This window comes from Manis javanica, chromosome 1, assembly GCF_040802235.1.
Source record: "Manis javanica isolate MJ-LG chromosome 1, MJ_LKY, whole genome shotgun sequence".
NCBI lineage: Eukaryota > Metazoa > Chordata > Mammalia > Pholidota > Manidae > Manis > Manis javanica.
The window spans coordinates 163994862-164010727 of NC_133156.1; the positions used below are offsets into that span (position 1 = coordinate 163994862).

At 49.1% G+C, this 15866-nt stretch overlaps 1 protein-coding gene and 1 long non-coding RNA gene across 4 annotated transcripts in view; one reads left to right on the plus strand and one right to left on the minus strand.

Annotated features, from left to right (window-relative positions):
* The window catches only part of LOC118967650 (uncharacterized), a 32912-nt gene extending 27109 nt beyond the window's left edge, over positions 1 to 5803 (minus strand). Inside the window, exon 1 of the long non-coding RNA XR_012132945.1 lies at positions 5678 to 5803. This is a non-coding gene — a long non-coding RNA (uncharacterized lncRNA). The remainder of the gene's footprint in view (positions 1 to 5677) is intronic.
* On the plus strand, positions 5771 to 14713 carry ACTR1B (actin related protein 1B). 3 transcript variants are annotated; one of them, XM_017666801.3, is made up of 11 exons: positions 5771 to 6038; positions 8040 to 8104; positions 9317 to 9392; positions 10458 to 10583; positions 10920 to 11044; positions 11287 to 11503; positions 11638 to 11730; positions 11823 to 11997; positions 13098 to 13159; positions 13397 to 13437; positions 13632 to 14713. In XM_017666801.3, the coding sequence occupies exons 1-11, from the start codon at positions 5991 to 5993 to the stop codon at positions 13732 to 13734; spliced, it is 1131 nt and encodes a 376-aa protein (XP_017522290.3). In that variant the 5' UTR covers positions 5771 to 5990; the 3' UTR covers positions 13735 to 14713. The 3 variants fall into 3 exon arrangements, with proteins under 3 accessions (XP_017522290.3, XP_036850517.2, XP_036850518.2); XM_036994622.2 differs by lacking the exon at positions 13397 to 13437; XM_036994623.2 differs by lacking the exon at positions 8040 to 8104 and having other exon boundaries at positions 5870 to 6038.
* The last annotated feature ends 1153 nt before the right edge of the window (positions 14714 to 15866 follow it).

The window sequence follows — 15866 nt, forward strand, 5'->3', positions numbered from 1 at the left end:
TGCTCTTGGGTAGGAAGAACTAATATTGTTAAAATGGCCATCCTGCCTAAAGCAATCTACAGATTCAATGCAGTCCCTATCAAAATACCAACAGCATTCTTCAATGAACTGGAACAAATAATTCTAAAATTCACATGGTACCACAAAAGACTCCAAATAGCCAAAGCAATCCTGAGAAGGAAGAATAAAGCAGGGGAGATTTCACTTCCCAACTGCAAGCTCTACTACAAAGCCACAGTAATGAAGACAATTTGGTACTGGCACAAGAAAAGACCCATAGACCAGTGGAACAGAATAGAGAGTCCAGATATAAACCCAAGCATATATGGTCAATATACACTAAAGGAGCCATGGACATACAATGGGGAAATGACAGACTCTTCCACTCCTAGTGGAATTGGAATAGCTGGTGTTGGCAAAACTGGACAGCTACATGTAAGAGAATGAAACTGGATTACTGTCTAACTACACACACAAAAGTAAACTCAAAATGGAACAAAGACCAGAATGTAAGGTACGAAACCATAAAACCCCCAGAAGAAAATACTGGCAAAACTCTCTTGAATGTAAACATGAGCAACTACTTCATGAACATATCTCCATGGGCAAGGGAAACAAAAGCAAAAATGAACAAGTAGGACTATATCAAACTAAAAAACTTCTGTATAGTAAAGGGACACCATCAGTAGAACAAAAAGGCATCCTACAGTATGGGAGAATATATTCATAAATGACATCTGATAAGGGGTTGACATCCAAAATATACAAGGAGCTCACACACCTCCACAAACAAAAAGCAAATAACCCAATTAAAATATGGGCAGAGGATCTGAATGACACTTCTCCAAGAAGAAATTCAGATGGCCAACAGGCACATGAAAAGATGCTCCACATCCCTAATAATCAGAGAAATGCTAATTAAAACCACAATGAGATATCTCCTCACACCAGTTAGGACAGCCAACATCCAAAAGATAAACAACAACAAATGTTGGCGAGAATCTGGAGAAAGGGGAACCCTCCTACACTGCTGGTGGAAATGTAAATTAGTTCAACCTTTGTGGAAAGCAGTATGGAGTTTCCTCAACAAACAAAAATAGAAATACCACTTGACCCAGGAACTCCACTCCTAGGAATTTACCTTAAGAATGCAGGAGCCCAGTTTGAAAAAGACAGATGCACCCCTATGCACTATTTACAATAGCTAAGTAATGGAAGCAACCTAAGTGTCCATCAGTAGATGAATGGATAAAGAAGATGTGGTACATATACACAATGGAATATTATTCAACCATAAGAAGAAAACAAATCCTACTATTTGCAACAACATGTATGGAGCTAGAGGGTATTATGCTCAGTGAAATAAGCCAGACAGAGAAAGACAAGTATCAAATGATTTCACTCATCTGTGGAGTATAAGAACGAAGCAAAAACTGAAGGAACAAAACAGCAGCAGACTCACAGAACCCAAGAATGGACTAACAGTTACCAAAGGGAAAGGGACTGGAGAGGATGGATGGGAAGGGAGGGATAAGGGGAAAAGGGGGCATTATTATTAGCACACATAATGTAGGGGGGGCATGGGGAAGGCAGTATAGCACAAAGAAGACAAGTAGTGATTCTACAGCATCTTACTATGCTGATGGACAGTGACTGTAATGGAGTATGTGGTGGGGACTTGATAATGGGGGTAATCTAGTAACCACAGTGTTGTTCGTGTAAGTGTATATTAATGATACCAAAAAAACAAAAAGAAAAAAAAATGAGCAAAAGATCCAAACATAAACCTATAGAGATAGCAAATAAGCACATGAAAGAATACTCAGCATCATACGGCATTAGGGATTTACAAATTAAAACAATGAGATGCTGCTGCACACCTGTTAAAATGGCTGAAATCTAAAAGACTGGCAATACCAAATGCTGATGACAATGTGGAATAACAGGAACTCTCATTCATTGCTGGTGGAAATGCCAGATGGTACAGCAACTTTGGAATGAAGTTTAGGACCTTCTTACAAACCTAAACATAGGTTCCATCCAGCAATGGCACTCTTAGGTATTTACCCAAATGAGTTGAAAACTTATGTCCACACAAAAAGCTGCACTGGAATGTTTACAGCACAGATTTATTCATAATTGAAAAAACTGGAAGCAACTAAGATGTCCTTCAATAGGTGAATGGATAAACAAACTGTGATTCATCCAGACGATGGAATATTATTTGGTAAGATAAAGAAATGAGCTATCAAGCCACAAAAAACAGAGGAAACTTAAATGCATCTTACTAGGAGACAGAAGCCAACCTGAAAACTACATACCAGATGATTCCAACCATATGATATCCTGTAAAAGACCAAACCATACAGACAGTAAAAAGATGACTGGTTGCCAGGGGGCAGGGAAAAATGAATAGGTGGAACATAGAGGCCTTTTTTAGGGTCCTGAAACTATTTTGTATGATACTGTAAAGGTGAATGCATAACATTATGTATTTGTCAAAACCCATACCATGTACACCACCAAGAGTGAACCCTGACATTAACTATTGACCTTAGTTAATAATAATGTATCAGTACTGGTTCTTCAGTTGTAACAAGTGTACCATACTAATGAAAGATGTTAATGGAAGAAAGTGGGGGGAAGAGGTGGAAATATATGGGAACTCTTACATCCTACACAATTTTTCTGTAAACCTAAAATGTCTTTCAAATAAAATCTATTTTAAAAATCAATTTATTTCTAGCCATTGACATTGAACAAGTAGAAATTGACATTTTTTAAATAACACTATTGATAACAGCATCAAAAAAATGAAATAGGGATAAATTTGATGAAAGACTAAAATACTTATACACTAAAGACTTTTAGAATACATAATAATAAGGCATTTTAAAAGACCTAACACAGGAAGAGACATACAATGCTATGGATCAGAAGATACATGTTTTTAAGATGAGTTCTCCTCAAATTAGTTGATAGAGCAAAACCAATAAAAATCCCAGTAGGCTTCCTTACAGAAATGGACCCTAAAATTGTATGGCAATCAAAATGACCTAGAATGTTCTAAACAACTTGAAAAAAAAGAACAAATGAGGATTATATGACCTGATTTCAAGCCTTATAGAACTACAGTAAACAAGACCATGTGTTATTAGCATATAGATCAATGGAATGGAATAAGGGATCCAAAAGTAAATTCATACAAATAGGTCAATCAACTAATCAAACAGAGCAATTCAATGGAGAAAGTATATTCTTCTGAACAAATAATATTGAAATAATTTGATAGAAACATACAAAAAAATATGAACCTCAACCCTTACCTCACAGCATATGCAAAATTAACTTAAAATGAAGCATAGACTTAAATGTAAGAGCTTAAACTATAGTACTTCTAGAGTAAAATATAAGGGAAATTCTTATTGACTTAGATTTGGACTTCAACAAAATAAATAACATTCTTCAAAAGACCTGTTACAATAAGGAAGAAAAGCAATATTTACAAAAGACTTGCATTTAGAGCATATAAAGAACTCTTACAACTTAGTAAGTAGGCAACCCATTTAAATACGGGATTGAGATTTGAAGCCACTTTACTGAAGAAGATACATGGATAGCAAATAAACACATGAAAAGATGCTCAATACTATTAGTCATTAAGGAGATACACATTAAAACTATTAGAATAACTAAAAGTTTGAAAGACTGACAATAGCAAATGGTGAGGATGTAAAACAATGGGAACTCTCTCATACACTGCCGGTGAAAATGCAAGATGGTACAACCCTATGGAAAACAGCATTTTCTCAAAGCATTAAACGTACACTTCCTATCTGATCCAGCCATTCCACTCCTACATATTTACCCAAGAGAAATGAAAGCAGATGTCCACACAACTATGCATGGATGTTCATAGTAGCTTTGAGTGCAAGAGGCAAAAACTGGAAATAACCAATAGCCACAATAGGTGAATATAAACAAACTGTGGTATGTCCATGTGGCTAAATATTACTAAGCAATTAAAAATAACAAATATGTTGTATGCAATGACATGAAGTAGTCTCAAAATAATTATGCTCCAATGAAGTTGGACAACAAAAGAAATACATACTGTATAGGCCCATTTATTTAGTCCATTTACATACAACTTAAAATTCCACGATAATTACTACAATTTATTCTATATACTTAAGTATATTAATTCTACATTGTAATTGTGAATATATATATATTATATTATAGAAAATGTAAAATTCCAGAAAATAACAACTTATCTACAGTAGAGAAAGCTAGCTAATGTTTGCCTAAGAATGAAGAAAGGGGTAGGACGAGTAGCTGAGAGAGGGATACAAAGGTGCATGATAAAAGGCAATGGATAGCTTCACTATCTTCATCAGGGAAAATGGTTTCACAGGTATATTCCTATGTCAAAATTGATTAGATTATATTCTTTATATCCATGCAATTTATGATATGCCATTTATATCTCAATAACACTACAAGAAAATGCAATGTCTAATTAAATAATCCTATGTTTTCATCTATGAGACATACAAAAGTGAAATCGAATGATAAGATTCTGAGTCAAGGGTGGCAAATGAAACCCAGACATCTAACTCTTGAATTCACCCCAATCTTCTACCCTAAGGCCCCAAGGAAAGAGCAAAACGGAATCCAACCAAAATCACAGGGGTACTCAGGATGCAGAAAGGACTCATCCCATTTTCAGAGTTGGTTTAATTGACCGGATTTCCTTAACACTTTTTTGGCTGATCGCTTATTTTTCTCAAATCATTGGTGGCTACAACTGGATGTCTACAGTAAAAAGGAGAAGATGGCATGAGGCTCAGCATTCCTTCATGTCTGTCCTTCTTAGGGGGTCTGTCTTCCAGGGAAGTCCCCAAAGACCCTGCCCTGTGGGCTCTTCCACATGTGCTAAGAACCCACCTGCAGGGTACATCTTTTCTTTATTAGTAAAGTGGGTGTAACTTACAGCTACTGAAATTGCAAAGATCAGAGGGTGACTGACTGGTGAGAAAAGGGGGAGATGTGGAGGGGTGGGCAGAAGGAGCAAAGGGGGAGTGGTGGGCCTGGTATGTTTAGGGGTCTCACATGTCCCTCTCTCACCCACCTCCCTCTTCTCTTTGTTCTTTTCTCCCTCTAAAGTAAAGTTTCTGGGCTCTTCCTCCTCAGATCTCTGGGCTAGTTATGTGTGAGGCTCCTCAGTTCCCAAATCTGTAAAATGAGGACAATAATACAACTACCTGGTAGACTTTTTGCAAGGATTTAAAATAATCTATGTGAACTGGGTAGAAGTGTAAGCACATAGCAGGTACTCGATTAACTTTTTGCAAGGATTTAAAATAATCTATGTGAACTGGGTAGAAGTGTAAGCACATAGCAGGTACTCGATTAACGCTAGCTACTGAATTGCCACGGAATTTAACTTTTACAAGGAAAAGGATCCTTCTCGGTGCTCCACAAAGAAATGTTCTGGGTGCAATAACCAGCGTTCACCTCCTCGGGAACTGCGCGCTCACGAAAGTGAGTGATCGGAGGTGCTGGGGCTCCCACAACCAGTCTTCCAGACCCGCAAACTCGCAGCCTGCCTGACTACAGCCCCGGCCCCTTTGGGAGCGGAGCCATGACGTCATCCCCACCGAGCGCAGCTTACCTTGGAAGCGCCCAGGCCGGCCTTCCGGGCGGCCTCAATTGGCTGGCCAGCACCCGGCGGCCCCGCCCCTGTGACCACAGCAGGCCCAGGGCACCCGCCGTCAATCTGCCCAGGTCGGGGTGGTGATTTGCCGCGGGGCCCATACCCCAGCAAGCCCCGCCCGGCTCGCGTAGACTGCGCACTCGGGGTGGGAGCGGGGTGCAGCGCCACTTCTGGAGCTGTTGCGGTCGCTGTCTGCCCGACTGCCCGCTAGCCGGTCCCTCCTGCAGCCTGCCTGCTGGGCAGGGCCGGCCCGGCCCGGCCCGGCCCGGCCATGGAGTCCTACGACATCATCGCCAACCAGCCCGTGGTCGTCGACAACGTGAGGCTCGCCAGCCGGGGGGAGGGCGGGCGCCGGGAGGGACCCTCTCTCGCCAGGGCTCTTTCTCCGCTCCCTGCCTGCCAGCCACCCTGTAGCCCGAGCCTGGGGACCAGCCCCGTCGGCGGCCCCGCAGAGCTGCTGCCCAAGCCTTCCCCGATTCGGGTGCAGAGAATAGGAGAGGCAAGGGTCCCCTCCGTCTGGCGGCCCATGGTCAGCATCGGGAGAGCTGGAGTGACAGCTGGGCGGCGCAGCCGGTGCCCCTCGGTATCCGACTCCGGAGGCACCCCGGACCTTCTCGGTTGAGAGTGGCCAGCTGGGCGGATTTCGACCCCAGCCCCATGATCCGTCCTTGGGCTCCGGCTCTGGCTGCTTCTCCTAGTGGAGGAGAGATGGCATTTGCCGTTTTGGACACTGCTGGCCTCGTGTTATGGAGAGGGTTATTCTCGTGCCCTCTACAACAGCACTCCCCCAGGGTCTGCACCCCCAGGCATGGGCTCCAACGTGGAAAGGCTATACCGCGCTCTTTCCCTGGGCCTGGGGTTTATGCAAGTTAAGGCCAACCACAAATGCACCACCACCTGGTTGGCCACTTGGCTACTTTGACCCTCTTCTTAAGTGCTCCTGTGCTGAGCAGAAATTCCAGATCTGGCAGAGCAGTGGAGAGAGTTCAGGACCACTCTTCCCAGGACCCATAAGCAGTTTGGGATAAATGTCTGGAAGCCTCAGAGGAAAGTTGCCTGCCTTGCTTGTGGCCTTGTCTTTCAAGCATTGGGTTTCAGTATGCTTGCAGCTGCCCTCTGAGGATTTATGGCCTCAGAAATTTCTGGTCCATGGGAAGAAAATGAAGGGCAGGGATCTATAGATCCACCCCTAGCTGAATATCTGCCTCTGGTGTATAAGCCTTGGCGTTTTTGATGATGAGTCACTTCTCCTTCTGGGATCTGTCTCCCTTCCACATGCCCCCCATGCAGTCCCTAAATGGCTGTCCTCTTCAGAGATCTGTCCTTTTCGGAATTGGGTTTGAGATGCTGATTCTTTCATTGGTGAAGGGTTCCTTTAAGACCCTAGGTCAATGATTGTTTATAGTTCATAATGAGTGATCAAAACCGGAAGTTTTTGTGATGACTGCCCTTGTACTGTTCACCATGTAAGAACTTACTCACTATGTAAGAATTTGTTCACCATGTAAGAACTTGTTCATTATGCTTCAGAAGATTGGAGACTGACGAGAATTAGGCTGGGGGTGGATTAATGATTGTGCATTGAGCATTGACTCCCCTATACAGAATTTTATTGTTGTTAACAACCATTTGATCAATAAATATGAGAGATGCCCTCTAAAAAAAAAGACCCTAGGTCAAGCTTCCATACTGGAGCAGTAGTGAGACCGAGTTCTCCTCTGCCTCTGGTCTCCGCAGGGAAGCCACTTGAGGAGAGGTGCCAGTTTTACCCTGTGCACCCAGGGGTCTTTCCCGGCAGGTACCGGACATGGTCCGTGTTCCTGGAGGGGCAGAGTACCAGGGGCTATTGTAAAAACTATTCTTAGGGGTTACTTGTAGCTGGTTTTGGGGGTTAGCTCTTGCTGCTATGGATTCCTCCTGCCTGGAGCTGACCCTAGAGAGTGAGTGTAGAGCAACATGTACTCCCTGGTACCTCAGTCTCTGCACTACTGGCATTCTGGGCTGGATAATATTGGTTGCGAGGTGCTGGCCTGTGATTAGAAGGTGTTTAGCAGCATCTCCGGCCTTCACCCACTAGAAGCCAACAGTGCCGGTCCTCCCTCCCCTCCCCAGTCTCCTGACATTGTCAGATTTGGTGAAGGGGTGCACAATCACCCCGGTTTTGAACCCCTGGTGTACTTGTACATGATCTTGCCCTCTTGGCAGGACCTCAGGCCTCCTCTCCAGGCTCACCTCCCCGTGGTGAGGCAGCCAGCTCTCTCTGCTGTAGGGCACTCATCTGGAGCTGATGTCAGAAGCTAAACATTACTTTTCCTTGCAGGGTTCAGGGGTGATCAAGGCTGGCTTTGCAGGAGACCAGATTCCCAAATACTGTTTCGCAAACTAGTAAGTGTTGCTCAGGCAGCAGCTTAACCCTTTTACTGGTTTCCTGGGAGAACACTGGCCCTGTGTCACAGCCACGTCTTAGAGGCCAACTCTTGCCCCACCTATAAGGGAAACACCAGATTCGTGCTATCACTGTGAAGAGTTCTGGAGGGATGAAGCAAGTTCTCTGGGCTTCCCTTCCTTAGAGTCTGATTTTGGTCCCTTGACGCAGGGAGGAGGCGAAGCTGCCAGCATTCCCTTGGGGACAGGGTATGGTAGCAACAGCAAGAATAAAAGGGAGCCATCAGGAGAAAGACCTAAACTCAGAGGGAAAAGAATGGGGAGTTAATGCACAGCCACCTCTTTCTCCCAGGAGATGTTTTCTTCAGGGCTTGTTTATAGATACTTTGTTCCCATCAAGGGAAGTCCTTCCCTGAAGCTGGGAGCTCCTTGGGCCACTCTAGCCCATTGGGAAGTTTTCCCTCTGTAGTGCTTCTTCTCAAATCCTGGAGGCTTGGGAGTGATTGGCCTCAGCAGGGGTGGTGTGGATCCTAATGCCCCCAGAACAACTGGCTATACCAAGAACCCCAGGCCCAGTCTGGGGACACAGCCAGCATACCCTGTTGGGCTTTAGCTTTCCTTTCTGCCCCTCACTTGGGTGTAATTAAAGGTTCCTTTAGCTGTAATGAAAAGTTTTCCTGTTGATGTGCAGGGAACTTGGGTCAAATTTTGGAATGGAGCTTATCCAATTTTCCAAGCCTGAATCTGTATTCTGGAAGCCCTGGCAGTAGAAAAGGGCAGGATCAACTAAGTGAGACAGGGGTGCTCAAGGGAGCTGTGATCCAGCTACCCAGGGCCATTGTCCCTTGGTCTGCAGATGGTGGAGCATCTCTGCCCTCCTGAAATCAAGGGTGTTGGCTGAGTGAGTCATTGTGGCTGCAGAAGCTGACCCTCTGCCAGGGCTGGGTCAAGGAGGGCTGAGATTCTAGAGTATTTGGCCCTCTCTGGGAGGAAGTGCGGGGCATGGAAGGGACACCTTTTCTTTTGCGTGTTCCATCCCACCAAGGCCTGCTCTATAATAATAGGCCTGGCTTCTGACCTTGACCCATAGCCACATCCTGATGCTTTATAATACAGTTACCCTCTTGACCTTTGGAGCTGGACTTTGGTTTTCCTGGATGTGGACATGGCTGTGCCCCCTGCCCACCTTGTTGATTTTACTTGTCCTCACAGTGTCGGGCGCCCTAAGCACATGCGGGTAATGGCTGGAGCCCTGGAGGGGGACCTCTTCATCGGACCGAAAGCAGAGGTAACACCTGTGGAGTCTGCCTTTGCCTGGGTTTGGGGTTTCATAGTCCCAGGAGCATTAGCTGGTGGTCAGAGCTGTGCCTCCTGAGAGGCCCCTAGGAATCTGGCCCCAGGGCCCTCTGCCAGGTGCTCTCCTGGACTCTCCAGACTCCAGCTCTGAAGTACTGCACGGTGGGCCCTTTGCTCTGTGAGATGAAGTGATGGGTCCTGTGTGGGGAAACACAGACCACTTAATGCCCTGCTTTTTAGAAGCTACAGAGGAAAGAACTGATTAAAAAGTGACTTAAGAGTCTCGATCACCCAGAGTTGGTGAGAGATCCAAACAAGAGCCGTGGGGACAGCCTCGTGCTCCAGATGGGATGACTTGCCTAGGGACCAAATGAGGCCCTTGAGAAGAGAGGCAGGTGTGGATGGGGGTGGCAACAACAGGCAAGTGTAGTTTAGGCACCTGGGGAACACAACCTGGAGATGCAGATATGGGACTCTTGAGGGATGGGGTCAGTAGGAGCCATGGCTGTGGGTGAGAGAGGCCAAGTGGCAAGAAGGGGCACACTATGGGGGCAGGGGGAGCATCAAGGGACTTGTCTGTGGGAGAGACATGAGCACTGGCTGAAGAGCTGGGGAAAGTCGTGGGCAGCAGTGCCCAGGAGGGGACCACATAGGATAAGCCATGAGGAAGCCCCTGGTGCTGATGGGAACAGTGACCAGGGAATGGTGGGAATGGGACCCAGGCAGTGTGTGAGAGAGTCGGGGAGAACATCTTGGCATTGGGTACAGAGAAGCTTGAGAAGCATGGCCGGGGAGGAAGGGGAGGGACTGGGGGATGGAAGGAGCACATCGCCACCCTCCCTCGTCCCCGACTTCTGAAGCTGGCTGGGCTCTGACCACTTGAGAATCTCTTAGATGGATGAGCCTGTGCTGAGTTCCAGACCCACCACAGGGCACAAGGACACCCGGTAAGCAGTGGTGGCTCTGTTCAGGGCAGACGAGGGGCAGCTCCAGGAAGGCAGAAAGCCGTCGCTGGCTGAGGGGCCTGGTGCTACAGCTGGCTTCCCACCCCTCCCAGGAGCACCGGGGGCTGCTGGCCATCCGCTACCCCATGGAGCATGGTGTGGTGAGAGACTGGAATGACATGGAACGCATCTGGCAGTATATCTACTCCAAGGATCAGCTGCAGACCTTCTCTGAGGAGGTGCGGCAGCCAGCCCCTCCACCTTGCCCCAAATTCACCCGGCTGGCCCTCTCCTTGCTCCACTTCTTCCTGCCCAGGCTTCCACACTGCCTCTGCATTTTGTTAGGGCCTGCTGCCTCTTCATGTGTTACACACGGTCAGCAGTTGCCAGGCAGAATATTTCCGAGAACTGGGTCCTTGGAAGAGTGACCGCTGGCACTTAACAGGATGGTACCCTTGGGAAGCATAGTGGCCTGCACTGCATGTGCTCACAGCGGGTGCCCCAGCTCTCAGCAAAGTCCTTTCAGGGTCTAGCACATGTCTTTGCCCATGCCCAAGCTCTGCCATCTCTTGTAGCATCCTGTTCTGCTAACGGAAGCTCCACTCAACCCAAGTAAGAACCGGGAAAAGGCAGCCGAGGTGTTCTTTGAGACCTTCAATGTGCCAGCACTGTTTATCTCCATGCAGGCCGTGCTCAGCCTGTGAGTGCTCCCTAGGCCCTGGGGTCCCCTGGTCCCCATCCTCCCTGTGGCCATCCTCCTGCTCAAAGTGACCAGGTGTCTGACTTCCCTGTAGAAACAGCCCCCTTGTGATTGTTCCTTTAGGGTGTTTCTTGTGTCCCTTTTTCAGACCAGATAATGCAAATGTCCCAGGGTCCCCTTCAGGGGTGAGGAGGTCCCTGTGCCTCAGTGGCTGAGGTGAAGGGATGCTGACCTGGTGACAGGTACGCAACAGGACGCACGACAGGAGTGGTTTTAGACTCAGGAGACGGGGTCACTCATGCTGTCCCCGTCTACGAGGGCTTTGCCATGCCACACTCTATCGTGAGGGTGGACATTGCTGGCCGCGACGTCTCCCGCTATCTCCGGCTCCTGCTGCGCAAGGAAGGCATTGACTTTCACACCTCGGCTGAGTTTGAGGTTGTCCGGACCATCAAAGAGGTGACCAAGGGCAGGAGGGCACAGAATGGCGTGGGTGGGGAAATGAGCCATGGTGGGCCCATAGCATGAGATTGAGCCCTGGGTGCAGGTTTCCTGATTGCAGCCTGCTGAGAGTTGTGTCCCTGTCCACCCAGCGAGCCTGCTACCTGTCCATCAACCCACAGAAGGATGAAGCTTTAGAGACAGAGAAGGTGCAGTACACCCTGCCGGATGGCAGCACACTTGATGTAAGTTGTGCAAGCCTTGCACTGGGTAGTGGCCATCACACTGGGACATGGATGAAGAAGAGGCCTGTCTGCCTCGATCTTGTGTTCCAAAGGTGGGACCAGCGCGGTTCCGGGCCCCAGAACTGCTGTTCCAGCCGGACCTGATAGGGGATGAGAGTGAGGGGCTACATGAGGTGCTGGCCTTCGCCATTCACAAGTCCGACATGGACCTGCGCCGGACGCTGTTTGCCAACATAGTGCTTTCGGGTGGCTCCACACTTTTCAAAGGTGCCATAGTTGGGAAGGTGTTGGTGAGACCTTGGAAGCCAAGGGAAGCCAGGCCCTCAGACCTCACTCCTCTCCCTGGGGCCTGGGACATGGCCCATTTTCTATTGGCTTTTTGGTGCTCAGCAAGCCTTTTTTTTAAAAGACAGGTTTAAATTTAAATTTTACTTACATTATAAATACGTGATAAGTTTACACGAGGGCTAAAATGTATTAGATAAAGTCTCCCTTCTCCATTTTCCTGGTCCACCAGTTCCCTCCCCACAGGGTGTTAGCATCTGGGTTTGCTCTCAGCAACATCTCTGCAAATGCGCATTTCCCTCACTCCCTCTTTTACGCTAATTGTAGCATACTCTGCAAGTTGTGCACCATACGTCCATCACTTAGCCCCATATCTGAAGAGCTCTCCCTGTCAGCGTAAGTTCTCTTATGTGGCCATGTGGTGTGTCACTGATGGATGCGCTGTTCAACCCTCATCCTGATGATGGCCCTTGAAGCCATTGTAATCATTCTAATCCCAGAGATGCTGCCGTGGATACCCTCAGGCCCCTCATTTCATGTGATGAGAACATACCTAAAGGATAAATCCTAGGAGTCGAATAGCTGGGTCAGACGGTGGGTGGGTGTGTTTGGTGTTTGGTGAGCACTGCCAACGGATCCATCTTGAGAGGTTAGACCACTTATGCCACCAGTTACAGACCAGAGGCCCCCAGTACCCTCCCAGTGCTGTGTGATCTTTGCCCATCTGATGGGTAGAAATGGTAGACATACCTTCCTGACGTGTCATCTGTCTCTGACTTTGCTTCTGGTGTGTTTTGCCTTCTGGGGTGTTGGGTGGGGGAGAGCGTAGGGGTCTTGCAGAGCTGTGTGATTTGGGGTCATCTCATGCCACCTCTCTGAGGAAGCTGGGCACCTGCAGGCATGCTGCTGGATCTGATTTGTCCTGGGGTGGCTCAGCCCTCCCCTTACTCTTGGAAAGAACTACTGAAAGATGGATAGCAGCAGCTGGGGAGGCAGGGAGTTCCCAGAGGTTGGAGACGAGGGAGCCTAGTGGCAACCGGGCCAGATGTAGACCCTGGGCTCAGCCAGCCTTGTGTTCACAGGCTTTGGTGACCGATTACTAAGTGAAGTGAAGAAGCTTGCTCCAAAGGACGTCAAAATCAAGGTGAGCTTATGGGGAGCCCCCATGGGGCGTGGGGGTGCTGGGCAGCCTTGATCAGGGAGGAGGGGCTAGGTGCCCCTCCAGAGGCCCTCTCCCTTCCTGCTCTTCCCCACTCAGCCACACTGTTGCCCAAGCTGGTGCACTCACTGTCTGGCACCAGGCCTTGGGTGGAAAAGCCCCCAGGGCTGGGACAGGGCTGCTAGGCAGGGTGAGGCGTCACCTTGCGCTTGCTCCCTCCAGATCTCGGCCCCTCAGGAGCGGTTGTACTCCACATGGATCGGGTGAGACGGGGCTTACAGGGAGGGCTCTGGGAGGAGACCGCTTTACCCTGGACCCTCCTCCCAGGGTTGGCCCAGGCCAGGTGGAGGGGGGTGGATTTTCCTCCCAGGTAAGGGAAACAGAGCTCTGAGTGCCCAGGGAGGGTGGTCGGCCCAGCCCTTGGTCCACAGGAATACTGTCCCCTCCCTCCTCACAGTGGCTCCATCCTGGCCTCACTGGACACGTTTAAGAAGATGTGGGTATCCAAAAAGGAGTATGAAGAGGATGGCTCCCGTGCTATTCATCGTAAAACCTTCTAGTGTCCACGAGGAGGGCGTGTCACGTTGGGAGAGGGAGGAGGAGGAGCCAGGGCCCTCGGTCCTGTCTGGTCTGGGCTCACGCACTAGGCTAGGGTCTTGTCCCATGCACGCCTTGAATTCTGGGCAGGTGATGTAGCAGTGCCTCCCAGCAGCCTTTCCTTCTGCACATACATGTGTGTGTGCATGTGCACACATGCACACACCCACTTTCACACAGGGATGGGAGCCTTGACCTAGAATGTAGGAATTGAGGAACCCAGCTTCGGGTAGTTCTGGGAGTCTCCCTGGCAGGGCCGTTAGGCCTGTGGTTCTTTGCACTGAACCTCAGGGCTGCTGCTTGGAGCTCCAAGGGCAGACACCCAAATGCCCCCATTTTGTCCGACAGGATTCTTCCCAGGGCCAGAGTGCCTGTGTCACGAGCCATGGGGAATGGGGTGGAGGAGGGGAGTGGCTGGCAGCTCCCCACTGGTGCGTCACTGCTGCTAGTGCCACCGCCTCTTCCTGACCCTGTGGGCAGCCCAGAGGGCCGCACTATCCTCCCGTCTTCCAGAGTTGATGGCTTGTGTAGACCGAGTACTGGGCAGTCTTCCATCCCCAGTGAGGGGATCCAGCCTAGGGTCGGACCCTTCAGAACCAGGGCAGAGGGTGCATGGGGTTCAGGCAGCCACGGTTCGTTATGGTTTCCGCCTCAGAGCACTTCATTGACTTGCGCCCTCTTCTTTACCCAGTACCCTGGGTGCAAAAGGGTTAATGGTCTTCACTTATTGAGGGAAAGCCACTCAATCAGTCAGACCTAGAGGGGGTTGAGGGGGTGCAAACTTACTTCTCCCACTCTCCCACAAAACAGGTCTTCATTAACCCTGTGGCCAGGCCCCTCACCTCTTCCCATTTATGTACAATAATTTAACACAGTTGCCTGAAAAAAAACTTTCGTAAATGATTGTAGTAATGATGGACAAGGCCTGGTGTGTGGCTCTGACTTCTTGTGGTTCTTTGTGCTGTTGTTTGTTCATTCATCCCTGGGGACTTGGAGAGAAAGGACCAGTGAGAACAAAGCGTGGCACTGGCTCCAGCCAGAAGCCCGAGAGTTTCCATGGTCGGCAGGGCAACGTGGCTCGGGAGGCCTCAGGAGGCTGGACTCTCAACCTGTTGGTAGAATTCCCCAGCCTCATTACCCACTTGCAGTCTGCCAGGAGAAGCAGAGAAGGAGGCTGCCTTCCTCCGCCTTATTCCTGGACAGGACCTCGTGCTGGCAGGGCCAGGACTTGGTGTAGCTGCATCCTTTCCTGTTCTGTTTGGGCTGCTCTGCTTCCCAGCTCAGCTGTACCTCAGGCTGACAGACCAACAGGAATGCCGGCTCAGCGCTCAGAGCAGTCGGGAAGGAGTGCAGTGGAGGAGGTGGAGAAGGCTGTGCTGATGAGCAGGCTTCGAAGGAAGAGGCGGTGGGGGCAGAGGGAGCAGCAGGTTCAGAGAGTGTCTGCCCTGCCCTTCCTTCATCAAGTATTTGAACACCTAAAGCATACCCAGGAGGGTGCCATTTCTGGGGCAAATGGTAAACTACATGTCTTTGCCCTGAAAACATACAGGTCACTGGAGGAAGATAAATAGGCTGTTTTGATAGAAAGTGGGGACTGAGGAGGGGCATCCAACCCAGCGGGTGGGACAGGCTGACTTGTACCAGTGCAGGAGGGGCTCCCCAGGTAGGGGAGGGTGTTCTAGGTGGAGGAAGGAGCTCGAGAAGATCCCTGAGACCTGCCGGGCTGGAGAGAAGGGCGGGGACCCAGGCGATCCCAAGTCAGCAGGAGAGGCTCACACACTGTCCTGCCCTGCTTTGCCTGTCAGCCTCTACTCACACTGTTCTCTCTATGGGGCTTGTGGCTATATACAAGGTAAACCAAAAAACTAGTTTGGGGCCAGCATGTGCAAGGCCTTGAGAGGATTTTTAGGTGTGTCCCGGGTGATAGCCAGCCAGCCATGGGAAGATGGACATCATAGCTGTGTGTCGAAGGCAGTTGGAGTTGGTGGGGCTAAGAGAGGGCCCCAAACTGAGGAGATGAGGTAGGAGGAGAGAGATCATTTCACCAGGCCTGTCTCTGCAAGGCATTTTGTTAGGCTTTGTGGTCACAGAGCAG